This window comes from Crinia signifera, chromosome 4 (assembly GCF_055691185.1).
Source record: "Crinia signifera chromosome 4, ASM5569118v1, whole genome shotgun sequence".
In the NCBI taxonomy this organism is placed as follows: Eukaryota; Metazoa; Chordata; class Amphibia; order Anura; family Myobatrachidae; genus Crinia; species Crinia signifera.
Window position 1 is genome coordinate 141,895,563 of NC_139220.1, and position 26,241 is coordinate 141,921,803.

At 39.6% G+C, this 26,241-nt stretch overlaps 1 protein-coding gene across 1 annotated transcript in view; it reads left to right on the forward strand.

Annotated features, from left to right (window-relative positions):
* LRIG3 (leucine rich repeats and immunoglobulin like domains 3) overlaps positions 1–14,704 on the forward strand; it is a 33,726-nt gene extending 19,022 nt beyond the window's left edge. The window contains exons 5-19 of the mRNA XM_083182634.1: positions 823–966; positions 1,144–1,287; positions 2,527–2,670; positions 2,944–3,087; positions 4,035–4,115; positions 4,268–4,339; positions 5,921–5,992; positions 6,689–6,852; positions 8,006–8,326; positions 8,416–8,697; positions 9,203–9,655; positions 10,974–11,129; positions 11,405–11,548; positions 11,652–11,897; positions 14,100–14,704. Of these exons, the coding sequence (XP_083038760.1) occupies positions 823–966; positions 1,144–1,287; positions 2,527–2,670; positions 2,944–3,087; positions 4,035–4,115; positions 4,268–4,339; positions 5,921–5,992; positions 6,689–6,852; positions 8,006–8,326; positions 8,416–8,697; positions 9,203–9,655; positions 10,974–11,129; positions 11,405–11,548; positions 11,652–11,897; positions 14,100–14,329 (2,797 nt within the window). The 3' untranslated portion in view covers positions 14,330–14,704. The remainder of the gene's footprint in view (positions 1–822; positions 967–1,143; positions 1,288–2,526; positions 2,671–2,943; positions 3,088–4,034; positions 4,116–4,267; positions 4,340–5,920; positions 5,993–6,688; positions 6,853–8,005; positions 8,327–8,415; positions 8,698–9,202; positions 9,656–10,973; positions 11,130–11,404; positions 11,549–11,651; positions 11,898–14,099) is intronic.
* The last annotated feature ends 11,537 nt before the right edge of the window (positions 14,705–26,241 follow it).

A 26,241-nucleotide genomic window follows, 5' to 3' on the forward strand; every position in this document is an offset into this window, starting at 1 on the left:
CTGAGGGATATAGTCAATTATTCTGTACCTCAAACTTGACACATTGTGGCTCGCAGCAAGGAAGTGGCCTGCTACAGGTTGATCACTCACTCCCGCTTTTCTAATAGCAGACCGATGTGCTGCCATCCTATCTTTGAATGGGCCCTCAGTTTTGCCAATATAACATAGTCCGCAGGGACAGATAATTTGATAAACAGTAAATCTCGTATTGCATGTAAGAGTGTGATGGATCTGGTAGACTTTCCCAGAATGTGGATGTGTAAAACGGGAACCTGCCAGCATAGAGCTGCATGCCACACACATGCAGTGGACACAACCCTTGGCAGTGTTGCCACGTTGGTAAGGATTTACTGCTGCATCGGTTTTTACCAAAATATCGTGCAGGCTTCTAGCCCGTTTAGAACAGGGCATCAATTTAGTGGGCTGCAATTTAAGTTCTTTATCAGTCTGTATAATTGGTCAGTTCTTCTTAACGATGTTTTTCACTGTGGGACTTATAAGTGCTAACCCAAGGGATATCCAATCCTGTCACAGCTGCTGAGCAAATGAACGTTATGGTTGAGAAATTTAGACAACGGGGTTACCCTGTCCATAAATTGTTGGCCTCTAAAGAGAGGGCACTAGTGCTAAATCATGCTGATCTATTAGCTATTAAACCCAAAATTGAAGATGGTGTTCCTGTTATCCCTTGGGTTAGCTCTTAGAACACTGAGTCCCACAGACTTTTTTTTTTTTTAAATTGTACTCCATAACAGATAAAAATCAATGCTGCAACATCTTCAATTTATGGTGATATTTTTTTTCTTTTTTTTTTATATCTAGGTACATTAATAAAAATGTAATAACATCCATGGAATCTGGTGCTTTCGACAACTTATCTGCTTCTTTACAAGTGTTAAAACTCAATAAAAACCAGATTGGCCACATTCCACCAAAGATGTTTAAACTTTCTAATTTGCAGCATCTGTAAGTATATACCCTATGTGTAATGTAAATGGTCACCAGAGAATTTGCAATTGTATGCATTGTAGTTCTTTGAACTGCAGACCGTTTTTTATAAACATTTGGTAAAAAATTCAAATGGGTTTTAATTGAATGATTGCAGAATTGTAGTATACCAAGTATTTCTGTTTTATGTCACAGAGAACTGAAGCGTAACCGGATGAAACACATTGATGGACTCACTTTCCAGGGTCTTGATGCCTTAAAGTCTCTGAATATACAAAGAAATGGAATCACACGGCTTATGGATGGAGCATTCTGGGGATTGAGTAACATGGAAGTTCTGTAAGTCCCTTTTTGTTATGACAGAATATTGATATATCTGTACAGGGGAATGTGGCATTGTTGATACAACCGCTACAAATATTTTTAATCTATCAAAATCAATTCAATATTTTTCCCATTAAAATAACTTCAGGACCAGTGCATCATCTGTGCAAGTTAACATGTTTTTCCCATATTTGTATTTTTTTTTCTCTCCAGGTCCTACAGTTTCCATAAAAAAACGTACATGCTAAAAATATTAAGGCTAGAGTTAGTGTGTGTGTGTGTGTATTTGTAGGATATTCGGATAAGTCCGTATTTTTAGCTACCTGTTATGTTACGGATGTTTTAGACCTGTTTTTAGTCTCTTTTGGCAAAGATACTTTCACGTAAAAAAAAAGTCGGCAGTTTTGACAATGATGTATTGAACTGGTAATTCGACCTAAAAACGTCAGTGTGTGGTTTTTTTGATTTTTTTTGAGGGGGGGGGGGGGTTACGACTAGTTAATTAAAATGCTAATTCATTGAGTACCCCCTTAAACTGTAAACTCCAGTGGTGAAATTAGATCAGTTGCTGTGAATGGGCATTTAAGCATAACTCAAATCTAAATACTGATAACACTGCTCAAAAGATCTTAAGGTCTAAAGGCCCATACACACTGGGTATGAAAACAGCTCAGCTTTGCTGTTTGAGCTGCTTTCAACTCAAAAGCCATCCAGTGTTTACAGGCCAGTGATGAGCGCGGATATGCGCTCCCATGTCATTGCTAGCCACGCCACTCAACTGTTGGTATTGCTATGGAAAGTCATCCACTCCCTGTGAAAATTGCAGGCAAGGGCTAAATCCTTCAGTATCTATACACCTGAATATCAATATGTAATAAAATGGCCCATTCCTAAGAAAACATTTTATTAATGCAATATTTTGAATATAGCAAACCAGGAGCTGCTGCCCCAATGCAGGAACACTTTTTATTGTGGCCCAGTGCTGAAAGAAATAGCTAGAGCCATCTGTGGAATGTTTATCAGACTTAATCTAAGTATCCGATGAAATGATCTGTCTGCGCACTGGTAGAACAGTACTTTCTTCATATCTATTTAGTGACCCGACATGTTATGGCAAAACATTGTATTATTAAAAATTGAACGGAAAAAAAACAACCGCTTTTAGAGAGAACAGAGCTGGATTCATGTCACATGTTCACTCAGCAGTCAGTTCATTTTAAGTTTGCATTTTTCCATTTATTTTTTTATTTTTAGGCAGTTGGATCATAATAATCTCACAGAGATTAGCCGAGGCTGGTTGTATGGCTTGCTTATGTTGCAGCACCTCCATCTCAGCCAGAATGCCATCAGCAAGATCAGCCCTGATGCCTGGGAGTTTTGCCAAAAACTCAGTGAGCTGTAAGTTGCTTTTATTTAGTTCCAATCTTCTGTACAGATTTCATGCCAAAACATGAGTTTCTTACCACAAAGTTAAAACTTTTTTTTTTTTTTTTAAAGAAGTCTGAGGATTTTTTTTTTTTACAACTTAGCCTCATTTTGTTTTATACAGACCTGCCTTATATAATACTCGTGTTTACAATCAAGAATGTTCTATGTGAAAATCTATGTATTGCTAGGTAGAATTTTAAATGAATAACATTGATTTTTTCTTTCTTTTTTTTTTTTTTTCAGGGATTTAACATTTAATAAACTGTCGAGATTAGATGTGTCCAGTTTTATGGGATTGAACACACTTGGTCGACTATTAATAGGAGAAAACCAAATAAATAATATTGCAGATGGTGCTTTCCATGGACTGTCCAGTTTGAACACCTTGTGAGTTTCTTTTTCCTTTGTTTATTACAATCATTTATTTTTTATTTTTTGAATGGTGTGGAACACAGTAACGTTGTGTTCTCAAACTATTACCATGCTAGGAAGTATAGGGTACTCTAAATGTGCCCATACACTTATCCAATCTGGGCCGATGGATCGGGCCAAGAAATCGGTCCAAATCAGATGTTTTTACATCCCTACTGGCCCGATGCACTGTCCCTTGCGTGTCGCGTCGGACCCTACAGATTGAACCTGCAGCAGGTTCAATCTATCAGAGCAGACCCATAGCGGAAGGGGGCTTCTTTGTAAGTGCAAATTGCTGTTACTGTTGCCATAACCTTGCCCATCTCTCGTTACCCTGGAAATGTACACATTACTTTGTAAGAATTGTCAACGTGAAGCTATTATCCAATTGCATGTGACCAAATGAGATTTAATCACAAAGGCTTATAACACCAGAAATGGATTAACCTAAAATGAAAAACAGGCCAGCCTGTGCCTCATGTATATGGTACAGTATTTACCTTTTTATATTTAGTTCCCATAATATATCAAAGTGCTCTATTTAACCAAAAAATTGTTCAAATACAAAGTAGGATTAATCACTTTTGACATTCATCTATAGCTGTTATGCACGCTGTTCTTAAAAGGAACAGTGAAAAGTTAAGAGGAGGAGTTATGTTAAATGCGAGTAAAAATACATTGTTCTACCCTGCAAAGAACTTGCCAGGGGGGAGCAATCATGGGTATCATTTGTTATGTATAAGTGAGGTCATCTAAGGGCAAATGCTGGGCTGTTCCAAGAGCTAGTGATTGTTATCTTTGCCTTTGGTTATACTGTACAACCTCACTTCTTGCTGTTGGAGTAAATCAACTTGTGAGCTCAATACTTTTTTAAATGTGTACATTTTATCCAGCATATTTTAACATCCACCATTTTGTAACAGGGATCTACAGAATAATGAAATTTCTTGGACCATTGAAGATATGAATGGAGCATTCTCAGGACTAGAAAAACTTAAAAGGCTGTAAGTAATTTAGTATTCTTTTGTAATTACAATATTAAAAAATAGCTCATACATACAGCTTTTTTTTTTTATTACTTGAGGTTTATAGTTAATTATTTTGTTAAAATACATTTGTCATTTTTAAACTTTTTTCTTCCTGTTTTTAATTTAAGGATCCTTCAGGGTAATCGGATAGGATCAATAACAAAAAAGGCATTTTCATGGTTGGATGCACTTGAGTATCTGTAAGTAATTGCTTTCTATTTATGTCCCCTTTTCAATTTTGAACAAGACAAAACCTGTTTCTAGTATAAAACAAAATGTATAGTATTTTCTATTCCAACCCCCGCCCCCCCTTTTTTATACTAAAAATTACTTTTTTATTTATTTTTTTACACTTAAATGTATTTCTCATGTGTAATTAGATTCTTTTTTTAATTAATGCAACATAGGGACTGATGCATAGTAGGGGCTATACTGGGCATGTTTTTCAGTCGTATCTCCCCTTGCAAGTGAACGGGCATAGCTGGGCTAGTACCATAGGGTAATATCACCAAAGTTCAGGGAGGATGGTGATTTGTGGTCTATCACATTTCACTCTGTGCACATGGTGGGAAAGCAATTCTAGCCTACTTTAAGTTAACTCTTAAGGCCCCCATACACTATGCGATTTTCGGCCGATTTCATCCGATTTCGGCCCTTTGGGCCGATAAATCGGGTGAAATCGGCCCAAAATCGCATGTGTTTGACATCTGATCTGATGCGCAGTCCCGCGCGCATCGGATGGGATCACGGCGTCGGACCTACAAAACATAAGATATATCGGAATCTGAGCCTTCATGGGTGCTTTTTAGCACCCACGATGTTCAGATCCGATATATCTTTATATACAGCCCCCCTGTCTTACTAGCAGCGCCCCCCCCCCCCCTGCATTGATGGCTCCCGGCGGAGGTAGTGCAGGCGGGGACCGCAGGCGTCGCAGAGCAGAGACCGTCGGCGCGGCGGGAGAATAGGAAGAAATCCTATTCAAAAGACCGGGCGGGCGCTGATTGGCTGAGCTCTCAGCCAATCAGCGGCCGTCCAGTCTTTTGACTGTCCCCGCCTGCACTACCTCCGCAGGGAGCCGTCAATGTGCGGGGGGGGGGAAGCGCTGCTAGTATGACAGGGGGGCACTGCAGGGGACACAGAGTTGGCAATAACAGAGCCGGGCAGGAAAAGCTGTCAGCGCTAGAAGAAAAAAACGCCCATACAATGAATGGGCAGCCTGTGATTGGCTGAGCGCTCTCTCAGCCAGTCAGCAATTGGCTGAGCGCTCAGCCAATCACAGGCTGCCCATTCATTGTATGAGCTTTTTTTTCCAGCACTGACAGCTCCCGCCTCCCCCTGCCCGGCTCTGTCACTGTCCCCCGCAGCGTCCCCTGCACGCTGCCTTAGCAGCGCCCCCCACCAGCAGCCCTGTTCTGCAGCCTCCCCTGCTCCCCGGGTTTACATGTGATAAATCGAGACGATTTATCACATGTAAAAAATGGCACATCAAGTGCCAATCTTATCAAGCTCCCCCGGGGACAAGTCGCCCTAGTGTATGGGGGCCTTTAATCCGACCTTTAAATTGGAAGATCTGGTGAAGCCTCACAAAACAAAGCTTCACGCTCAGGCTGGTTTACACTAGAAATATCCTTATTGTTCACACCACTTTTTGAGATGTTACAGATGTTCTATGCTGTGTTATCCATTCTTTCAGGTGTGACTTTCTATTCTTTACATAAGATCTTGCAATAAGCAATACAAATGTGTTTTTTTTTTTTGTTTGTTTGTTTTTTATATAGGGATTTAAGCAACAATGCTATTGTGTCAATGCAGAGTAATGCATTTTCTCAGATGAAGAAACTTCAGCAACTGTAAGTTGATGTATAAATAGCAGAAAGATTGCTTTTTTTATGAGTGATTTATTTCTATGATGCTGTTTGAGGGCACATATACTAAATATTATACTCTCGGTCCATAGAATTATATTGTCATTGTATTTGGTTACTTTGTTTCGGTGTTGTGGCAAAATGTCCACCTGCTGTTTGCATGCTCTGGAAAATGTGAACTTTCCCTGTGCATCTGCTGTCTGACCTGGAACATGTGGCCTGGAAACTGTGAAAGTTATTTTCAACCACCCACTAAGTAGGGTTCATTTGATGACGAAGGGAGAAAAAATTGTTTTGCCCAGTAAATAAGGCACTTCAGCTAGTTGAAACCGGGCAAATCATCTGGTTATAAAGTAGATCTCTCCTGGAGACCTGGGCTATTGCATTGCTTTTTAAATATACAGACAAAGGTTAATGGTTCTCAAGCAGTGCTCCTTATCGGTTTGCTGTGTAGTATTCTGCATTACTATCCATTTATTGCAATCCATTTGCCTTGTTCATCCAATGTTTCTACCTAAAATGCAGTTCTGAAGGTAAAATCCATAATTCGGTTTAATGCGCTTCCATAAATACAGTAGCCATAATTAATACAGTCTGTGGACTGCCCTTAGTTGTTCATTTTTATAATCCCCCTAGATGTTTGTTAATTCTGTGATTTGTCTATTCTCTTTTTTTATACAGTCATCTTAACACATCTAGCCTATTGTGTGATTGTCAGCTAAAATGGCTCCCTCAATGGTTAACCGAAAATAAGCTGCAAACCTTTGTAAACGCAAACTGTGCACATCCCCAAAGTCTGAAAGGCAGAAGTATCTTTGATGTGAGTGCTGATGGATTTGTATGTGGTAAGTTTCCTATTTGTTTTTTATTCTTAATCTGAGTTTGCTATTAATATTTGGCAAGTGAATATTGCTGCAACAGCTCGGCTTCTTTTTACCCACAGCCATGATCCATACAGGCCTGTGATTGATTGAATAAAGTTTTAGAATTGCGCAGATGTGTAATTACATCTATATAGATATGGGCTACAAAATCGAAAACTGAGGCTGATTTATAATGTAAAGTTTGAAATGCTCACCAGTCCTTTTCTATTCTGTTTGAGGTGGGCGTGGTAATATTATGATCCCCATCATAGGTGCTATCTTTTTATATTATTAGAGGTGCTCATATGACCAGAATGGGAAGCGGTTGTGTCAGCACAAATATTAGGTATGCTTAAGCACCTTCATAGCTTGCTAATATGATTACTCATGCACTAAATCAGGTGCTGGCTGGAAACTTTTGTCAAATGTAATAGTTGCGTTTCTGCCAGCACAGGCAAAATGGATGTTGCAAATACCCAAACAGCCATGCTTTATCTGATTGCTTTCTTTTTGCCCCTATGTAGCTATTGAGCTCTCTCTGATTTGTCCCCTCCATATCTATCTTAGACTGGCATGTCCTTCCATATAACACTGAACCCTTTGCAGCACTCATTGACCCACTTGCAGAACCCATCACTATCTTCCTTTACAGCAATCACTGCTAAAGGGCCTATAAGCTCACCTCCTACTTTCATTTTGGTCCGCCATTCAGTTCCATAATGGCTGTTACATTTGACGGTGGCCTGCTCCACCGCTGTGGTGTGTAGCAGCTTGGCATGACATAATGTCCCAATCATACATGCATACCTTCTGAGTCTGAGAGGAATTCAGAAAGTCAGAGCTGCCTCCTTGCACAGAGCGCGCCCATTTAGCTCTTCTTCCTGCTAGCCTTCCTTAGCAGGCCATGTACATGCTGAAAGCAGCCCTAGATCCTTAGAACTGTGCCAGTGTTGGACAAATGGGACATGCCCTAGATGAAATCCTTCACAGCGCCATATTTATATACAGAGCCCAACAACCTTATCTTTCATATTTGTACTTGCTGATATTCTTCATTAAATTAATGTGCCAGCTATGCTGATGGTGATTGTGCAATAATAAATGCATTCATTTTTTTTTTCTTTTTATAATGTAGATGACTTTCCAAAACCACAGTTCACTGTGCAGCCCGAAACACAGTCTGCAATAAAAGGCACCAATGTGAGTTTTATATGTGCAGCAGCCAGCAGCAGCAACTCTCCAATGACGTTTTCTTGGAAAAAAGACAACGAGCTACTGCACGATGCAGAGATCGAAAATTATACCCATTTGCGGGTACAAGGTGGAGATGTGATGGAGTACACCACTATCCTGAGGCTGCGGAATGTAGAATTTGTTAGCGAAGGAAAATACCAATGTGTCATTTCCAATCATTTTGCAACTTCGTACTCCGTCAAAGCCAAACTAACCGTTAACAGTATGTATTGTTTTTGTTTTGTTTTTGTTTTTTAAATTTTAGATGTTTTGACGTAGAATTAAAATTACATTTCTTATGGTTTCTTTCAGTTCTTCCTTCATTCACAAAGATGCCTATAGATCTCACAATTCGAGCTGGATCAACCGCCCGGTTAGAATGTGCTGCAGTTGGTTACCCAACACCACAGATCGCTTGGCAAAAAAACGGTGGCACAGACTTTCCTGCAGCTCGGGAGAGGCGGATGCATGTCATGCCAGAAGATGATGTCTTCTTTATTGTGAATGTCAAAATTGGGGACACTGGAGTGTACAGCTGTACAGCTCAGAATAGTGCAGGAACCATTTCAGCCAATGCAACTTTGACTGTGCTAGGCAAGTGTCTTTTACATACTATTATAATTGAGAATTACGTCATATTAAATAGTATTTGGGAAGCTAAGTTGAAAAATAAGGAATACTGTAGGTGTGTATGTATGTGTGTCTGTGTGTACAATGTATTATAATTTTATATAAAAAAATTAACATTTGCAATGGGGCTTTCTGCTAATACTTAACTGATGAAGTGTATAGCACTCTTGCACATTTGGCAAAAGTGTTGCATATGTAGTGGTTTTTGAGATGCTTGTGTATATGGTCATCTTTGCCACATTTTGGCCTATTAAGGAAAGAGCCTTGCCCACATTGTCATAACCATTTAGTAATATTGAAGTCGGCATTATGGGGTAAATGTCTGGCGGAGGTTACTCTTAGATTTGTTGCTTTTAGATTTTGTCAGGATTGGGATGCTATTGGAGGCTAGCGTTATCTATGCTCAATGCATTAAAGTATAATGTAGTAATAACATATGTATATATCTCTTTTCATCGTGACAATATAGAGACCCCATCATTTCTACGCCCGTTAGTGGATCGAACTGTGTCAAAAGGAGAAACTACAGTCCTGCAATGCATTGCAGGTGGGAACCCTACACCAAAAGTAAACTGGACAAAGGACGATAACCCATTGGCTGTAACAGAGAGGCATTTCTTTGCTGCAGGAAATCAGCTCCTGATTCTAGTAGACACAGATTTTGAAGATGCTGGAAAATACACTTGTGAGATGTCCAATATACTTGGAACTGTGAGAGGAAACATTCATCTTTCTGTTATTCCTAATCCAACTTGCGATTCCCCTGCAAATGCCACACCATCCTTGGAGGATGACGGCTGGGCCACAGTTGGTGTTGTGATTATAGCAGTGGTTTGCTGTGTGGTGGGGACCTCCCTTGTGTGGGTGGTCATCATATACCACACACGGAGAAGGAATAAGGATTGCAGCATTACAAACACAGGTGGGTATGGTGGTAGAGCAAGCCAGGAAATAAAATTCATTACTTTTCACTTTTGGTTAATTAGGCATTGCTTAAAGGGAGACGCAAATCTGCAAAACATATGTTACGAAGTGAACTTCATCTTGCAGGCCAGCTGTATGGTGTTTTTTTTTTTTTTTTTAAGGGTTTGTGGTTCATTTGTAAACCAAACCATGTGTTCTGACAAAATAGTACTACAGTAGTACTTATGTTTTTCATAAGACTTCTAAAAGCCACAACAATTCATTCAAACTCTTTATATAAACATAAACTAATGCACATATAATTTTTATCTGCAAAGTTTGTTACAGTATTTTCTCTAACTGTATTATATAAAATCTTAGGCTGGGTACACACTATGCAATAAATACATACTCTATGCAGAATAGCCAGATCGATAACTATATTATTATGCATATAGTCTAGTGTTTAGCCACTATATCATTACCTATGCGTGCTCACTAGGGTCATTAATGATTCCCCCTGTCAAATCTGACTCCATCATCAGCGACTATGGGCCAGATGTATCAAGCCACAAAAAGTGATGGAATGGAGTTTGACAAACAGCCAGCCAATCAGCTCCTAAACTGCCTTGTTCCAGGTTGGTTCCACTTTGCTACTTTTTGAAGCTTGATACATCTGGCCCTGCATGTTTGGTGGTGGGGGAGATGTTGAGGTCACTAAATGATATAGCTAACTATATTGTTCAGTGTTTTGCCGCTAGATTGTTTAACTGGTAGTTTGAGCAATATTATTAGCTAATTATATCAGTGTCTGAACCCAGCGGGCAACAAGGGGAGGTTTGTACGGCGAGGATAGCTTATTTCATGAGGAAAATCCATCCTCGTCGTCCAACCTATCTCGCCGTATTGAATGTTTTGCAAAAATCCTCACCGTCCTCTTAAACGGCAAGGTTCGCTGCAAATGCAGCAAGCCTGCTGTATTTTTTGGCAAGCTACGCAGTTTGTATTTTTTGGCAAGCTACGCAGTTTTGATGGAGGCACACAGCGTTTCCTCCTCGCTAAAAAGAACCAGCAAGATGGAAACGGCAGGTGAAGTGGACGGCATTGAATGCTCTGAAAGCGAGCTATCGGCACTGCTCGCCGTATAGCCTGCCGATGGCATTGAATATTCCCCTTTATCTCATCCACACATTTTGTGTGCCAGATATTAAATTATTAGTGTTCAACATATTTTGCATTGTGTTGATTTGAAATGTACAGTTCTGATTTTTGTTTCCTTTGTTTTATTACAAAATAAGTGTATTTAATTATATATAATGGAATACTTCTTTTTACAGATGAAACAAACCTGCCTGTGGATACTCCAAGCTACTTATCTTCCCAAGGAACTCTAGCAGAGAGACAGGAAGGATACATCTACTCTGAAAGTGGAAGCCACCATTACATAGCATCCTCCATGAGTGGTTATCTCTTACAGCAAAGAGAAATTAATGGTATGACATTAAAGTAGCCCACAACATTCTCATAATCCACTCATCCCGAATAGTTGATGCAGTATCTTTTTTATTTTTTATAGTATGTCTTTAGTGAATATAAATCCTGTTTTAGCTACAAGGTTCAAAGGCACCTGGGCATATGACGCCGGCGAATTTCTCCTCCTTAGCGGCCTGTGACTGTACTTATGAGCGTTCCTTCTCTTTGATTGTATGTATAGATTAGCTAGATATATCTGACAGTGTGAAGTCATATAGCATTCTTTTATTTACAGGAGTTTGCCACTTGGATAATGGAAGCGAAAGTGACCTAGAAGCAGTAAGCGATCCACTTCACTTTCATTACATGGGGCCGCAGAGCACATTATTTTTGAAGGGAAATCTATACAGCCCTGAAGCATATGAGGCCTATCATGCAGGTTAGTTTACAATACAAACAGATGCTGTTCAATTTAGGTTATGTTTGTGTGAAGTTTAAATTAATATACACATGTGTTCACTGAGTTATTTGTATTTATATAGGTTACAATCCAGATCAAGATTCTGCAGATGTAAATGCTTATGAACCTGATAATTTAAAGCAAAAGGATTGTGGTTCATATACACAGCAATGCAATGATCCACTTATCAAGAATTCAGATCTCTGTAAAACATTTCCTATTCATGGATTTGTTGGCTCCATCTGCAAAACAGAAGATACTAGAGTTAGAATGGATTCAGATATGGACATTTTTTGCTTGAACAATCCAGACAAAACTTCATACATGGGTAAGTAGGTGGTAGCCCTTCCTTATAGATTTAGAATGGTAACAGCCATTTAATGATGTCCAGTAAACCTGTTTTAGAGTTGATGACCTTTAACCATTTAAGAGAACAGAAAATGGACAATACATAATACATTTGATGTGTAAGATCTGGTATCCAATCCTTTTTTTGTTTGTATTTGCGGTATAGAAGGCAAATTGCTGTATACAGAGTAGGTTATGTTTGGGGACATATTCATGTTCTACTCCAATATTATTATTCTTGCTATGTGCTTGAATTACAATTTTTTTGAAAAAGTTTTAGCAAAACTTTAGTAGCAGTTTTTACTCATTTTTAGTTAACTGTATTACAAAGCTAATCTTTTTATAGAAGTTGACTGCAACATAACAAAGAAAAAACCCAATATTGTTTTTTTCGTATGTGCCTGCTGCTGCCAGCTCCAGCGGTGGAAGGCTCATAGAACTGTAAACATATCATAACTTGGTAGCAGAGAACCGTCATATCCATTTGAAAAATTGTCTGTCAAATCTCAAGTAAGGGTCAGTGTAAGTGACAGTAATGGACCCTTTTTTTTCTGTTTCCAATAGTCACATTTGTGGGTTCATGTATTGCTTTAACAATGTTGCCATTTTTAATATTTGTGACAAATCTATTCTCTTATGTGTCAATTGGGAGGGACTAAAAACTAGGGTACAAGACCAGACAGAAAAGTGATATATAACTAAAAGAGCTTTTTCAGATCAAAATTGGTCTGTGCTAAACAAAGCACAGATTACACTATATATTCGTTACTAAATAGACTAATCTGATTTCAATCACTTAATTCACAAATAATGCTGATATTATAATATACAGGCTTTTATAAATCAATGTAAATATGAAGTTCTGGTCCAGTGTTTGAGACAAACTTGTTACTATAAGAAAAAGCTCTTAATTTACTGGAAGGTATTATGTAACATTATACCTTGGATGCTTACAATCTATGAAGTACAAGAGCCTACAGCCCTTTATCTGGTCCCATAATCCCTGCGACGACTTCCAATATAATTTAAACTTTGAGGTGCATTCTGCATTATGCTGTTGGTTTCTAAACTTTTTTGAATTACTGCACCCTAGAGCATAGGTTCTCAAAGTCTGTCCTCGGGACCCCACACAGTGCGTTTATTTTAATTTACAAAACTTTTATTAACGGTGTGCATATTGTGTTTTTGATTTTTTTTTTTTTAAGTATATAAATATTCTGCACAATTTTGCCAGTGGGATCTTTAATTTTAATTTTTTTTCCTTTCACTAAAAATGGCACAAATGAATGTTTTTGTTCAGTCATTGTGGAACCTGGACCAAATCTTTACTTTTCATAATGATTTCTATCATGGTACTTTTAATATGCACCTCAATATGAATTCTTGTTTGAGCTCTGGATTTTTTACATTTATTTTTAATATTTGCTTTGAAATGTAATTTCTTGAACGTGCATACATTTTTAAACTAGAACAGAGGTCTTGAATCTTAAACCTTTTTGTTCGTATACAATGCTTTCATTATATACCGCAATAACTACTTTTATGTTTGAAGATAATGACACTACAACAAATGGAAGAGCAACAATGACCTCATTACAATTGATAGAATCTTAATTGATCTGTCAAGTACATTTACATTACAAGAAAATGGATTTTTAGACTTTTTATTTATCATGTGATCATGATTTTCAGATCTTAGTCGTCCAAATGTTTTATTTGTTGTTATTTTGTTTTCTTATTTGCTTACTTCTAAAATTGATGCTATAAGGAATTACAATTTTCAGAGGTTGTAGCTTATCTCTTATCAATATTCTAAAGTAAATATTGTCTTTAAATAAGCGCTATACTGAGTTTATAGAAATGTTAATTATATTGGCTCTTGGTTGGTGCTGAAGACCATATTTGCAGTCACATGCTGATTTTGGATACATTGTTTATATTTCGGAACCATTGGGCACAAAGCATACTGCACAGCACATTGTGTTATCTGTAGGTTTTGGCTGTATAAATGGGAGTTTTACACAGAGCAGAAATTGCTAAGTAGCGGTGATTGGTTGTATGTGCATATACACCCCAAGGCCTGTTCCCCTATACTGCTAGTATATAGTTTTAATGTAGTAAACCTTTTCGAGTAATTTTTTTAAACGTTTGTTTTATCTATCTTTCTTTCCTTTATTTACAGGCACATTTGGGAAGTCTGTGTGGAAGCCGGCTCCAGATTCACTTCAACAGACAATAGATTACGTGACATCCCACAGTAATGAACACTCCTCCTTGGATATACACTTAGACTGCAATAAAGAAGAGCCAGCAGCTATTTTTACAGATGAAACTGGAATTGTGTTTCATAAACAAAATCTGTCTGAAAATCACAGGACTGCAACTTTTTACTGCTATGACCTGGACACATAGAAACTTAACATTTTATGCATTTCCCTATTCAAAGACCTTAACTTGCTACCTCAGTCTTGAAGGAGAGACGTATTTGTAATGAATGTAAAAGTTGCAAAAATGGGTTTATGGACTAATCAAACCTACACAAGACAAACAAAGAAACAAAAAACCCTCCATAAAAATGTATCTACATATTTTGGAGCTTTTTCTAAAAATGTCTGCCTTAACTTAAACTGTAAATAATGATATAAATATTTTTGTATTTTTTTATATTATCAGATTTTTCTATGAAAAGTAAATACTAATGTATTCTAAAGAACTTGCCAGGCCTTCTTGTCTTTTGGCTGTTTGCAGGTATTGTAAATTTGCACAATATATGGAATAAAAAATTCTGTTATGTTTTCGTGAAGTTTAAATGAAAAATCTATCTGCATGTCTTTTATACATTCACTTGGCGCCAATGGGGACCAAAAATAAGGCTGCAACTGCCATACACTGTTTTATTCACCAAGAAGCAATCCACTTACATGCATTTAGAAAAATATATGCATTATGTTTTAATGGTTAGAAATATTTTTACTGACTATGGGGGGGGGGGGGGGGTTTCAATTCAGGATTCTGACTGTTGGAACGTCCTGACAGTCGGAATCCTGGGCAGTTTTTGTTTGTTGACTGTAACTCAACAGCCAGAATTGAATGTTCCAGCTGTCGAATGTCCACGCATCGGCAAAAAAACAGCTGCTGATTGTTGAAAAACTGCTGTGAATTGGACAATCCGCGTCCGTTTCCGATAAAACATATCCGACTTTTTAAAAAGTTGGGATCCTTCAATGCTGGATTTAATGGCAGCATTGCATCGGTAAGTGCCGATATTTCCCCTGTCTGGCAATATCAGCACAGATTGAATACCCCCATATGCAGGAGTTTGCTTTATTTGGTAAAGCATCGTAAGATTTTAACAAGTTTTCTCTTAAAGTTGTGAGTGCTAGAGAGACTAAAGTTTGAGGTCACTTGCCCACTAGAAAAATATCAGGAATGTTTTTTTTTTTTTTTTTTTTTATTCTCACTAATTTTGATAGATTTAGGTGTATGAAGTTGCTCTGATTTACGCACAATCATTTAACCGGATCAGCTCCAACGTCTAGTCAGGCTCCACAGCGCTAGCAGCAAATCCAGTGGTGAACCACTTTAAAATAAGAGCATTAACATTGTTCAACATTCAATGTAGACCATTTCTGAATAAAAAAAATAAATAAAATATATATATATATATATAGTTTCAATGCCTTTATTTGGGCATTTTCATCAGGTATCAAAATGCCAAAATAAAGGCATTGAAACATTGTATACAAGATAGTTAGCTCAAAATTAGCTCAAAATATATGGCCTTTAGTCCAGCCAACAACCATTTATAAATGATGTGTCTCAGTTGGATCCCAAAGCTGAAGTCCAACTGAGACACATCATTTATAAATGGTTGTTGGCTGGACTAAAGGCCATATATTTTGAGCTAATTTTGAGCTAACTATCTTGTATACAATGTTTCAATGCCTTTATTTTGGCATTTTGATACCTGATGAAAATGCCAAAATAAAGGCATTGAAACTATATATATATATATATATATAATGTTTCAATGCCTTTATTTTGGCACTTTCATCAGTTATCAAAATGCCAAAATAAAGGCATTGAAACATTGTATACAAGATAGTTAGCTCAAAATTAGCTCAAAATATATGGCCTTTAGTCCAGCCAACAACCATTTATAAATGATGTGTCTCAGTTGGATCCCAAAGCTGAAGTCCAACTGAGACACATCATTTATATATGGTTGTTGGCTGGACTAAAGGTCATATATTTTGAGCTCGTTTTGAATTAACTATCTTCATAGAAGTACTCTATTTCACGGCTGTTTACTCCTGATTTGTGAGTTTCTGGAATACTAGTTTGGTATACATCCTATTCAATATTCGAGTATCGGTTTGCTTTCGCCCCTGTGGAAGTCGTACTGACAAAACGCATTGGACTCTACATCCTAACCGACTAAACTCCTACTAATAAACAGTCAAAGAACAGTACTAACAGCGACTAACAATCTGTCAAAGGAGTGTTCATGTGAAAAAAATTTAAGTGTCTACGAATAACCAAAACTGAAAAAATAACTGGACTGCAAACGGTTAAAAATAAACACCTAGCTGACTACATTGTGTGAATGGAAAACAAAGTGTTATTAGCTATTGTCCGTAATAATTCACTGCAATGTCTTCTTTTTATTGGCATTTTGTGGACTAGTAGAAAGGTAATAAACAGAAGGTGACTGAAATGGAATGGATTCAAAAACAAACTTAGGAATACTTTAGTTTACAAGAATATTGATATTGGAAACTTTCAGTAAAATGCCTTGATTTAAAAACAAAACTATGAAATGTTTTTACCTTATTATGCAATATTTTGAAAATGTCTGCTGTACATTAAAATATGCAAAAGTACAATATGCATAAATCCCAAACTTCAACTTATGTTGAACTAGAAGGCATAGAAGCCACTACCCATATGAGTTTGCAATGTGCATGCACAATTCCTATTGTGAATAACTAGGTGTAGGGACTAAGTAAAAACCAGATCCGGAATGGTCAGGCTCCATTCATCACAGTGCTGTTCCAGAGTTTTTGGTCCAGGGGGTGCATATGGCAGCTGTCACCAGAAAGATTAGATTACAGCCTCCTTGTATGGTCTGGACGATTATGGGGTCTTTTCATATTTTTTTTGTTTTTAAATATCTTTAGCAAGTAGCCAAAAAGCACATTATTTCTGAAGTCGTTCTGATTTTCCATGTGTATTTATGTTCTTGTTTGAAATTGCTCAGTTTGCATGTTTTCCATGAGTGCCGTCAGAGACTACATAATACATTTAAATATGATGAATACCCCATATAATGAATACAATAGTTACTGCATTTCTTCTTCGAAAATAGAATTTATTATAATACTAGGCTAAGCTAGCTAAGCGAAGGTCCCATTTATTATTCCAAGTGCAAAAAAAGCAAGTAGCCGTTCAAAACAAGGTGACAGCTGCAGGTGGGGCAGATAGCTTTAGATTTGGGTGGGATGTGCGCAAACTGAAATCCTAAATTGCAGTGTAAAAATAAAGCTTTTTCTAACGTTTGTGGGCTATATGCCAAAAGTGGTCAGTATTCACCCTGCACAGAAACAATATAAATGTATATATTGCTCAAGGTTTTTTTTTTTTTTTTTTTCGGTACTTGTTTCCTAGGACGGCGCCCATCGCATTGCATACGATGGGATGCGATGTTACGCGATGGCAGCCGATGTCATACAATTTTAAATTGTATGCCATATACAATGGTATACGATTTAAAATTGTATAAGCACCCTAATGGGTGTTTTCAATGTTAAATGTGCCCCCTATAAGATAATTAATTGTATAAGCACCGTAATGGGTGCTTACAATGTTAAAAGCACCCCCACGCCACCCCCACCCCGAAGCGTGGCGAGCGCAGTGGTACGTGTCCTCTGACCTTTTCATACCCCCACTATCCACATCGACGTGGAGTTGATTTTAGATAGTGTGGCGAGCGCACCGAGCCCGAAGCGTGGCGAACGGACGCTGAATACATGTAAAGTAATATGCGTGCGCTCACCACGCTTCGGGCTCAGCGGCTCGCTGCGCTCGCCACACTATATAAAATCAGCTCCACGCCGACGTGGATGGTGGGGGTATGAAAAGGTCGGAGGACGCGTACCTCCGCCCCTCGCTGGCTTGCTGCGCTTGCCAAGCTTCGGGTTGGCGTTGATAGTGGGGGTGCATTTAACATTGTAAGCACCCATTAGGGTGCTTATACAATTAAAAATCGTATAGGGGCTTATACAATTTTAAATCGCATCGCATGCGGGCATATGGCATGCGATGCCATACAACTTAATATCGTGGGCGCTGTGCTAGGAAACAAGTACCTTTTTTGTTACTTGCCCATGTGAATTAGGCTCTTTATACCCAAAGTTGCTTCTATATATTAAATTTAGTAGATTCCAACCTTATTTCTCCATCACTGTTGTTAACTTTACAATCATCCCTACACCCTAATCTCTCTGCCTAGGTGTCATCCTTGACTCTGAACTGTTCTTTGTTCCTCAAATTTCAGTCCGTTTTCGGATCATGTTGCATGCATCTATAAAAAATATATAAAGAATATGCCCATATCTTACATAAGGCACTAACTCATGCACTCATTAACTTCTGTATTGACTTCTGTATTGACTTCTGTATCAGTGCAATTGGGATGCAGTCGAAATCCCGGCACTTTGTTTCTCTGTGGGTGTCCACGAGGGAGAATAAATTAGTGTGTAGCTTAGCGAGCCCGCCGGGGGGGCAATTTCTCCCCCCCCCCCCCCTTGTCGGGATTTCGGCATCGGGATTTTGACCGCCGGGATTTCAAACCAATCCTGTGGAATTATGTGTTGTATCCAGATACATTGTACAAGGCAAAGTTTTGTACAACTAATAAGAATGAGGATAGAATTTTTTTTTCCTTTCACATTCCACACCTCAGGCCAACATTCCTCTATGACTGTCATACAGTACAATCCTCCGAGAACATCTGCAATCTTGCTTAATCAATATGTAGCACATACAGTACAATTGTGCTTGAAAGTGTCAATCAGGTGTGAGTTAAAGAACAGGGCTCTCGCAAAGTCTTATGTTCCACATGTTAATGAAATTGTATTAAACTGGGAACAAAGAAAGCGGCTCACCGCAAGTAAAGCCAAACTTAATATTTTGCATAGCGAAAGCCACCAAAAATAATTGAGCACGCTTCCATATTAATCACCAGAAAAAGAATCCACTTCTCTTTTAAACAATGTTTTTCAGCAGAAAGAACATTGGCACTAGATAGACAATTAGAAAGTCACTGTAATATAGCACTTTATAACATATATTTCATTTTGGAACAGTTAATGTATTTGAAATGTGCTTGCATTCAAGGGCTAAATTTATAGCTGTCATTGATCCTGTGAGTAGTAAATGAGAAGCAGCTGTTGGAAGCACTATCCGTAGACACAGTTTCTGAAGGATAGGATGAGAGCAAAAGGTTTTCCTGTTTAACTGAGCATAAGCCTTTTGTTTGTAGTCAGAACCCTGTGCCCAGAATGCAGTGCAATTTTCTCTTTAATTTAGGCGCCAGTGTGTTAGACAGCAAGCTGATCTTACCTTAGACCACCAGCAAGTTAGGTCAGAGAATGTATTTTATACAAAACATATACACAATCAAAACAGAACATCAAATAACTTTAGGGATGTGCATAGGACACTTTTTGTGTTGGTTTTGGATCTGGATCTCCCTTTCTGTTTTTAATATGGATTGGTTTTACCAAAACCACCCTTTCGGGTGTTTTGTTTTTAATTCTGTCTTTTAAAAAAAAACTGCTAAAATCACAGGATTTTGTTTGTTTCTACAATATAATTAACCTGAATAACATTCATTTCCAGTCTATTCAGATCATCTCAAAACATTGTTTTTATGCTAAAAAGGTTGCATCGGGGTAGCTGGATGACTATATGTTGCAGGCAGGATGGCAGTTTTAAATACTAGGCCCCAAAGAGCACATAAGGCAAAGAAAGTTTAATAAACCCATCAAAGGAGGAGAAGGAGGAGGCTTGGGGACAGAGCGTGCTGAGTGTTCCCTGGCGCAGGATGCTGTAATACCTGGCCGGAGGTGGGCGGCGTTGTGGGCCACCAGTATAGAGATGCAGAGAACACCATACGCTGAGGGACAAACACGATAGCGGGCTGAGGACTTCTGGAGCCCGCCCGACTGCCACCCCATCAATGTTCCTGCTCCAGGCTGCCCAGGTGAGCTTAGAGGCAACCCCCCCCCCCGGGAGGACCCCCAAAGGAGGAGGTAACCCAACTATGGCCCCCCGCCTCACTGACTGACTCTATCCTCTCGGCCCCCACTAATGCTGGATTTCCCTCCAACCGCAGCTGCAGCCAGGCCCTTGAAACGCTGGCCCAGCCCCACAGCAGGCCAGCCTCTGGATTCATCCATGCTGCCCGTGGTGTGCTGAAGGGAAGATGACCTGTTGAGCCTTTTCACTACTGCCCTGTCAGTAGCAAAGACAAGATGGTGCCACTGATGGCTGCCAGGATCTGTGCCATCCAGCCAAAAATATTTACCCCTGGTCTCCCCTGTAGTGTTCCATATTTATAGTGTTTTTTACTTGTTACCTATCTGGCTGTTGCAATCACCTAGTGGCGCCACTGAATGATGTGCAGCTCAGCAAAATATATGGTCACCATGTCCATGTCCCTCAACAGGATACGTCTAGTGCAGCGGTTCTCAAACTGTGGGTCCTGACCTTCTCATCATGGGCTCGCGACTCCATGTTGCTGATCATCAGACTAATTACTTTTCTGATCTCAGTCAGTGATTCAAGGTGTCTGAAACACCTTGAATTGTCTGTTATTTTAGACTTATCACATCATTTTGTGCCTCCACATTGCTGCCATGGACAATAAAGCTGAATCTGATTATGATCATTTCAGCAACAGGTGGTCTCCCTGGAAAAATCTGGCCAGGTTCTCTGAATCATACAATGTCCATTTTTTGATGACTTTTCACAGTCTGAGAAATGGCAAGAGGAAGTTTTTTTTTTTAATTATGCTGTTGAAAAAAGATGATTGATTAAATATAGATGTTTAAAAACAATGCTGTCAAAATCATACAACCTCCATTTTGGATGAATTTTCACATTCTGAGAAGCGGTAAAAGGAAGAAGACAGGACAAAATAAGCTGCAAATGACACAAAGTGGCAAGGAAAGGCTAAGGCCTTGGCCTGTCTTTATGCCTTAATTGTTGCTCCAGAACTATGGACTGCATCGTTTACTGCCTTCTGCCCTTATCCCACAAATGGGACAAATGTCTTGATTATACTCCAGTCTATCTTCAACACCCAACAAGTTAGTGAACAGCAGACAGGCTGCAGCACCCATAGACTGAAAGGGCAGACAAAAAAAGAGGTGCAAGATGGAATTACCCTTGGATCCTCCCACCCTTATGTTGGATAAACATGCACACTTTAACCCCTTACCGACGCAGCCTGTTTTTGCCTTCCTGACCGAGCCCTTTTTTTCAAATCTGACATGTATCACTTAAGTGGGGATAACTTTTTTTTGCTTTTACTTATCCCAGTGATTTTGAGATTGTTTTCTCGTGACACATTGTACTTCAAGTTAGTGGTAAATTTTGGTCGATACAGTCTGTGTTTTTTTGTGAAAAATACCAAAATGTCATAAAAAAATTGAAAATTTTGCAATTTGCAAAATGTTAAATTTTCTGCTTGTGAGACAAATAATCATACCACTCAAAATAGTTAATAACTAACATAGACCATATGTATACTTTATGTTTCCATCATTATTTCAACCTCCTTTTAATTTTTTTGGACACTAGGAGGCTTAAAATATGAATAGCAAATTCTCAAATTTTCAAGAAAATTTCAAACACTGATTTTTTTAGGGACCAGTTCAGTTCTGATGTGACTTTGAGGGACTTGTATGTGAGACACCCCCATAAATGATGCCATTTCAAAAACTGCACCCCTCACAGTATTCAAAACAGCATTTTGGAAGTTTGTTAACCCTTTAGGTGTTTCACAGGAATTAAAACAAAGTGTAGGTGAAATTTCAAAATTTCATTTTTTTAGCAGATTTTCAATTTTAATACATTTTTCTAAGGAACACAGTAGATTTTACTAGAGAAATGTGACTAAAAATTGATTCCCCCAATTCTTTTGTTTTCATAAATATCCTATATGTGGCCCTAGTGTGCACGTTGACCAAACCACAGGCTTCATAATAGAAGGAGCACCTACTTGATTTTGGAGCCTCCTTTTTATGAGATTATTTTTTAGGCACCATGTAGGTTTCTAGGCACCAATAAGATGCTAAAAGTTAGGAACCCCCCCACAAGTGACCCCATTTTGCAAACTACACCCCTCAGGGAATTCATCTAGGGGTATAGTGTACATTTCAAACCCCCAGGGGTTTCACCAATTTTGGTACAACTGGGCTGTGAAAATGAAAAATTACATTTTTTTACACAAAAATGCAGTTCTGGCTCAAAATTTTTCATTTTCACAAGGAATGAAGGAGACAAAGCACCCCAAAATCTGTGCCCCAATTTCTCCCGAGTACGGCAATGCCTCATATGTGACCAAAAAATGGCAGGACTCAGAAGGGAAGGAGTGATATTTGGATTTTGCAGCACACATTCTGGTGGAATGAATGGTGGGTGCTATGTCGCATTAGCAAGACCACCGAAGCACGGTGAAATGATGAACCTAATAATCCATAGATGTGTGGTATATTTTAAAGCACTCCTTCATACATAGGCCGGGTTTGTCGGGGCAAGTTTCACAGTGGAAAATAGTTTGCTTTCGTATTCCCTTTTTATAGCAAACTTTGCACCTTTTTTGTGTCCTGCCCTTTTTTCCAGTGGAGGGGATTTCGTTAGGAAAATGCTGCCCTGATACAATACGGGGGCCAGTACTAGAAGTACTAGGTCCAGTACTAGAAGTACTGGGGCCCTCTGCCTGCTGGTTCCCAAATATTAGGCCCTTTATGACTTCCTCTTGAAAGTGCATAAATGTCCCCGTCTGGCTGGTAGAACGGAATAGTACGTAAGCGTTATACAGTGCCATCTGGATGATATACACGGCCAGCTTCTTATACCATATTTTTGTTTTCCGCAGGGCACTGTACGGCTTCAGTACCTGATCTGAAAGATCCACTCCGCCCATGTACTTATTGTAATCTAGGATACAAATAGGTTTTGAGGTGTGGGTACTGGTACCTCGTACAGGGACGGAGGTGGTACTGTCTCCGTGAATTGTTGTCAGTATAAGGACATCCCTCTTGTCCTTATATTTGACCAACAACATATTTTCGGTGCATATTCCCCTGCTTTCACCCTTTCTCAGTAATTGGGCAACGTGCGTTTTTGGGAGGCCTCTTTGGTTCTTGCGCACAGTACCGCAGGCTGCTGTACCTCTTGAACCTAGGGCCTTAAACAGGGGGATGCTGGTGTAAAAGTTATCCACATAGAGGTGATAACCCTTATCCAGGAAGGGGTGCACTAAATCCCAGACAATCTTTCCACTAACACCTACGAGGGAGGGGGGGCATTCTGGTGGTTCAATTCTTGTGTCCTTCCCTTCATATATCCTAAGCCTGTGGGTGTACCCTGAGGTACTTTCGCACAGCTTATACATTTTTATGCCATACCTTGCCCTCTTATTGGGAAGGTACTGGTGGAATTTAACCCTTCCTTTAAAATGTATAAGTGACTCGTCTACACAAATGAATTTTTGGGGGATGTACATCTCAGCAAATTTGGCGCTGAAATGATCAATGACCGGCCTGACTTTGAATAGCCGGTCAAAGGTGGGATCATCTCTGGGTGGGCACTGTGCATTATCGTTGTAATGCAAAAATTTAAGGATCGTCTCAAAACGAGTCCGGGTCATGGCCATACGATGAAGTGGGGTGCTGTACAGAACATCTGTACTCCAATATTGCCTAATTTCTGGCTTTTTAACTATGCCCATATGTAACACCAGACCCCAAAACGTCATCATCTCTACTGCATCTACAGGGGTCCACCTAGCAAATGATGATGTGGGGTTTTGGGCAATAAACTGCTGGGCATATAAATTACTTTGGTCCACCATTAAATTTATAAAATCATCAGAGAAAAAGACTTTGAAAAAGTCAATTTCTTTGAGGCCTGTAGTATCAAATTGGATTCCTGGGTTGGCCAAAAACTCAGGAACCTGGGGCTCAAAATTGTCTGGTGGTGGGGTCCATATGAGATCAATCATTGGGGGGGTCTCAGCTGCTCTACGGGGGCGTCTTTAAGGGGGTCCCTCATCACTAGAGGAGGAAGAGGAGCTTAAGACGAATGCAAAAATCTTCACTGGCTGTGTCAGTGTCAGAGGCAATAAGGGCATATGACTCCTCCGCTGAAAACAGTCTTTGCGATGATTGGGACATTTTTATTATTTTTGTGTAGGCGTGTATAGTGTAGGGGGGGGTACAAACTTTATTTCAACACGGGGGGTATGTAGTGTGTATGTAGTGCTTTAACACGTGTAAGTTAAAAAAAAAAAGCTCCTGCGCCAAAAATTGAGCACAGATGTTGGTCAGTAACGTCCGTCACTGATCAGCGCTCAGCGGGCACAGGACACCCACAAAAGCACCGTGGGTGTAAAAAAATTTTTACAAAAAGACTCCACAGCACCCTCCAAAAAAAAAAAATTTTAAAAAACTTCTAATGAGTCAAAGACAACAGGAATTTGATCCAAAAAAAAAAAAAGATCAAAAATGCTGATCAGCGGGCACAGGACACCCACAAAAGCACCGTGGGTGTAAAAAAAAAAAAAAAAGTGAGGGGCAGCAGGCACACAACTGTGGGTGCAACCTGACAGGGTATATATAAAAAAAAAAAACCTGCACCCCCAAAAAAAATGCTGTTCAGTTAGTTTACACTGATCAGCACAAAAGGGGGGCAGCAGGGGGCAGCAGATACAAAATTATATCACACAATTTAAATCTCTGACACAATGACGCTGCTGCAGCAGCAGCAGCAGCACCAACAGCACAAGCACCAGGAAGTCACAGCAGGAGCTGGCAGCACGGATGCCACCAACGCTGATCAGGTCAGTATAGGGCACAGATGGGCACGGAGACCGCTCTGCACGCTGTTCCTGACCGGAATGGCGGCTGCAGGGCTGTCTGCGTTATTTCATTTGAGGTGTAATGGCTGTGATTGGTCCGTCGGTCCGACGGACCAATCACAGCCTTTGGGGGCAGGTGGGGTGAGGTGGGGTGACCACCAGTGACACCCTTACACCCGGTGGTGATTGGTGCTGTACTTAACAGCACCAATCACCACCGATCCCTGTGTCACCGGCGAACGTTATTCGCCGGTACACAGAAAACGCTGTAATTGGCTGTTCACATTGAACAGCCAATCACAGCGATCGCCGATGGGTGGGGGCATCGCTGCCCCCCCTGGGCAATGAGGGAAGATGTCTGCTGTCAGGGACAGCAGACATCGTCCCTCTGTCACCGCGTGTATAGACGCGGTGACAGTTTGAACTCATGACGTACATTTATGCCATGTGTCGGGAAGTACATCCCAACCATGACGTAAATGTACGTCAAATGTCGGGAAGGGGTTAACAAACCAATCCTTTTAGTGACAGGGTGTGATTGGTTTGGGCCCCCACAAAAAAAGAAGCAATTAATCCCTCCTTGCACAAACTGGCTCTACATAGGCAAAATGTTGTCATAGTCATCCTCCTATGATTCCTTACCCTCTTCAGTGTGTGCATCCTCTTCCTCACAGAGTAATAATTTGTCTCCACTGTAATTCAACATCACAGGTTCCTGTTTAGTGTCTGGAGCAATTGCTGGTAAAGTTATTCCTTGAGGAATTTATAATTCGTTTTGATGAAGAGCAAGGTTACTGGCTGCACTAAACACTCTGAGTTGTTTAGTTTTAAAATTTGGATGCTGTGACCGATATAATCCTCCATCATTCTTTTAATGGTGACAGTATCATATGCAGTGGCAGTAGACATTTCAGTAATCGTTTGCAGATCCTTCAGTCTGGACCAGATGCCAAAAGTTGCTCTTGGCTGACCTGCATCTCCGCCATTTGGTTGTCTAGGAAATGTAAGGTTTTTTTGCAGCCCCACTTGCAGGAGAAAATGAAGGAGGAGCTGTTGCCAGGTCAGGTTCCGCTTTAGCTGACAATTTCTCACCAGCAGGTCTGCACCTCTGAAGACTTGTGTTCCCTGGAAACAGAGATACAATGTAAGCTTTGAACCTAGGAGCGAGCACGGT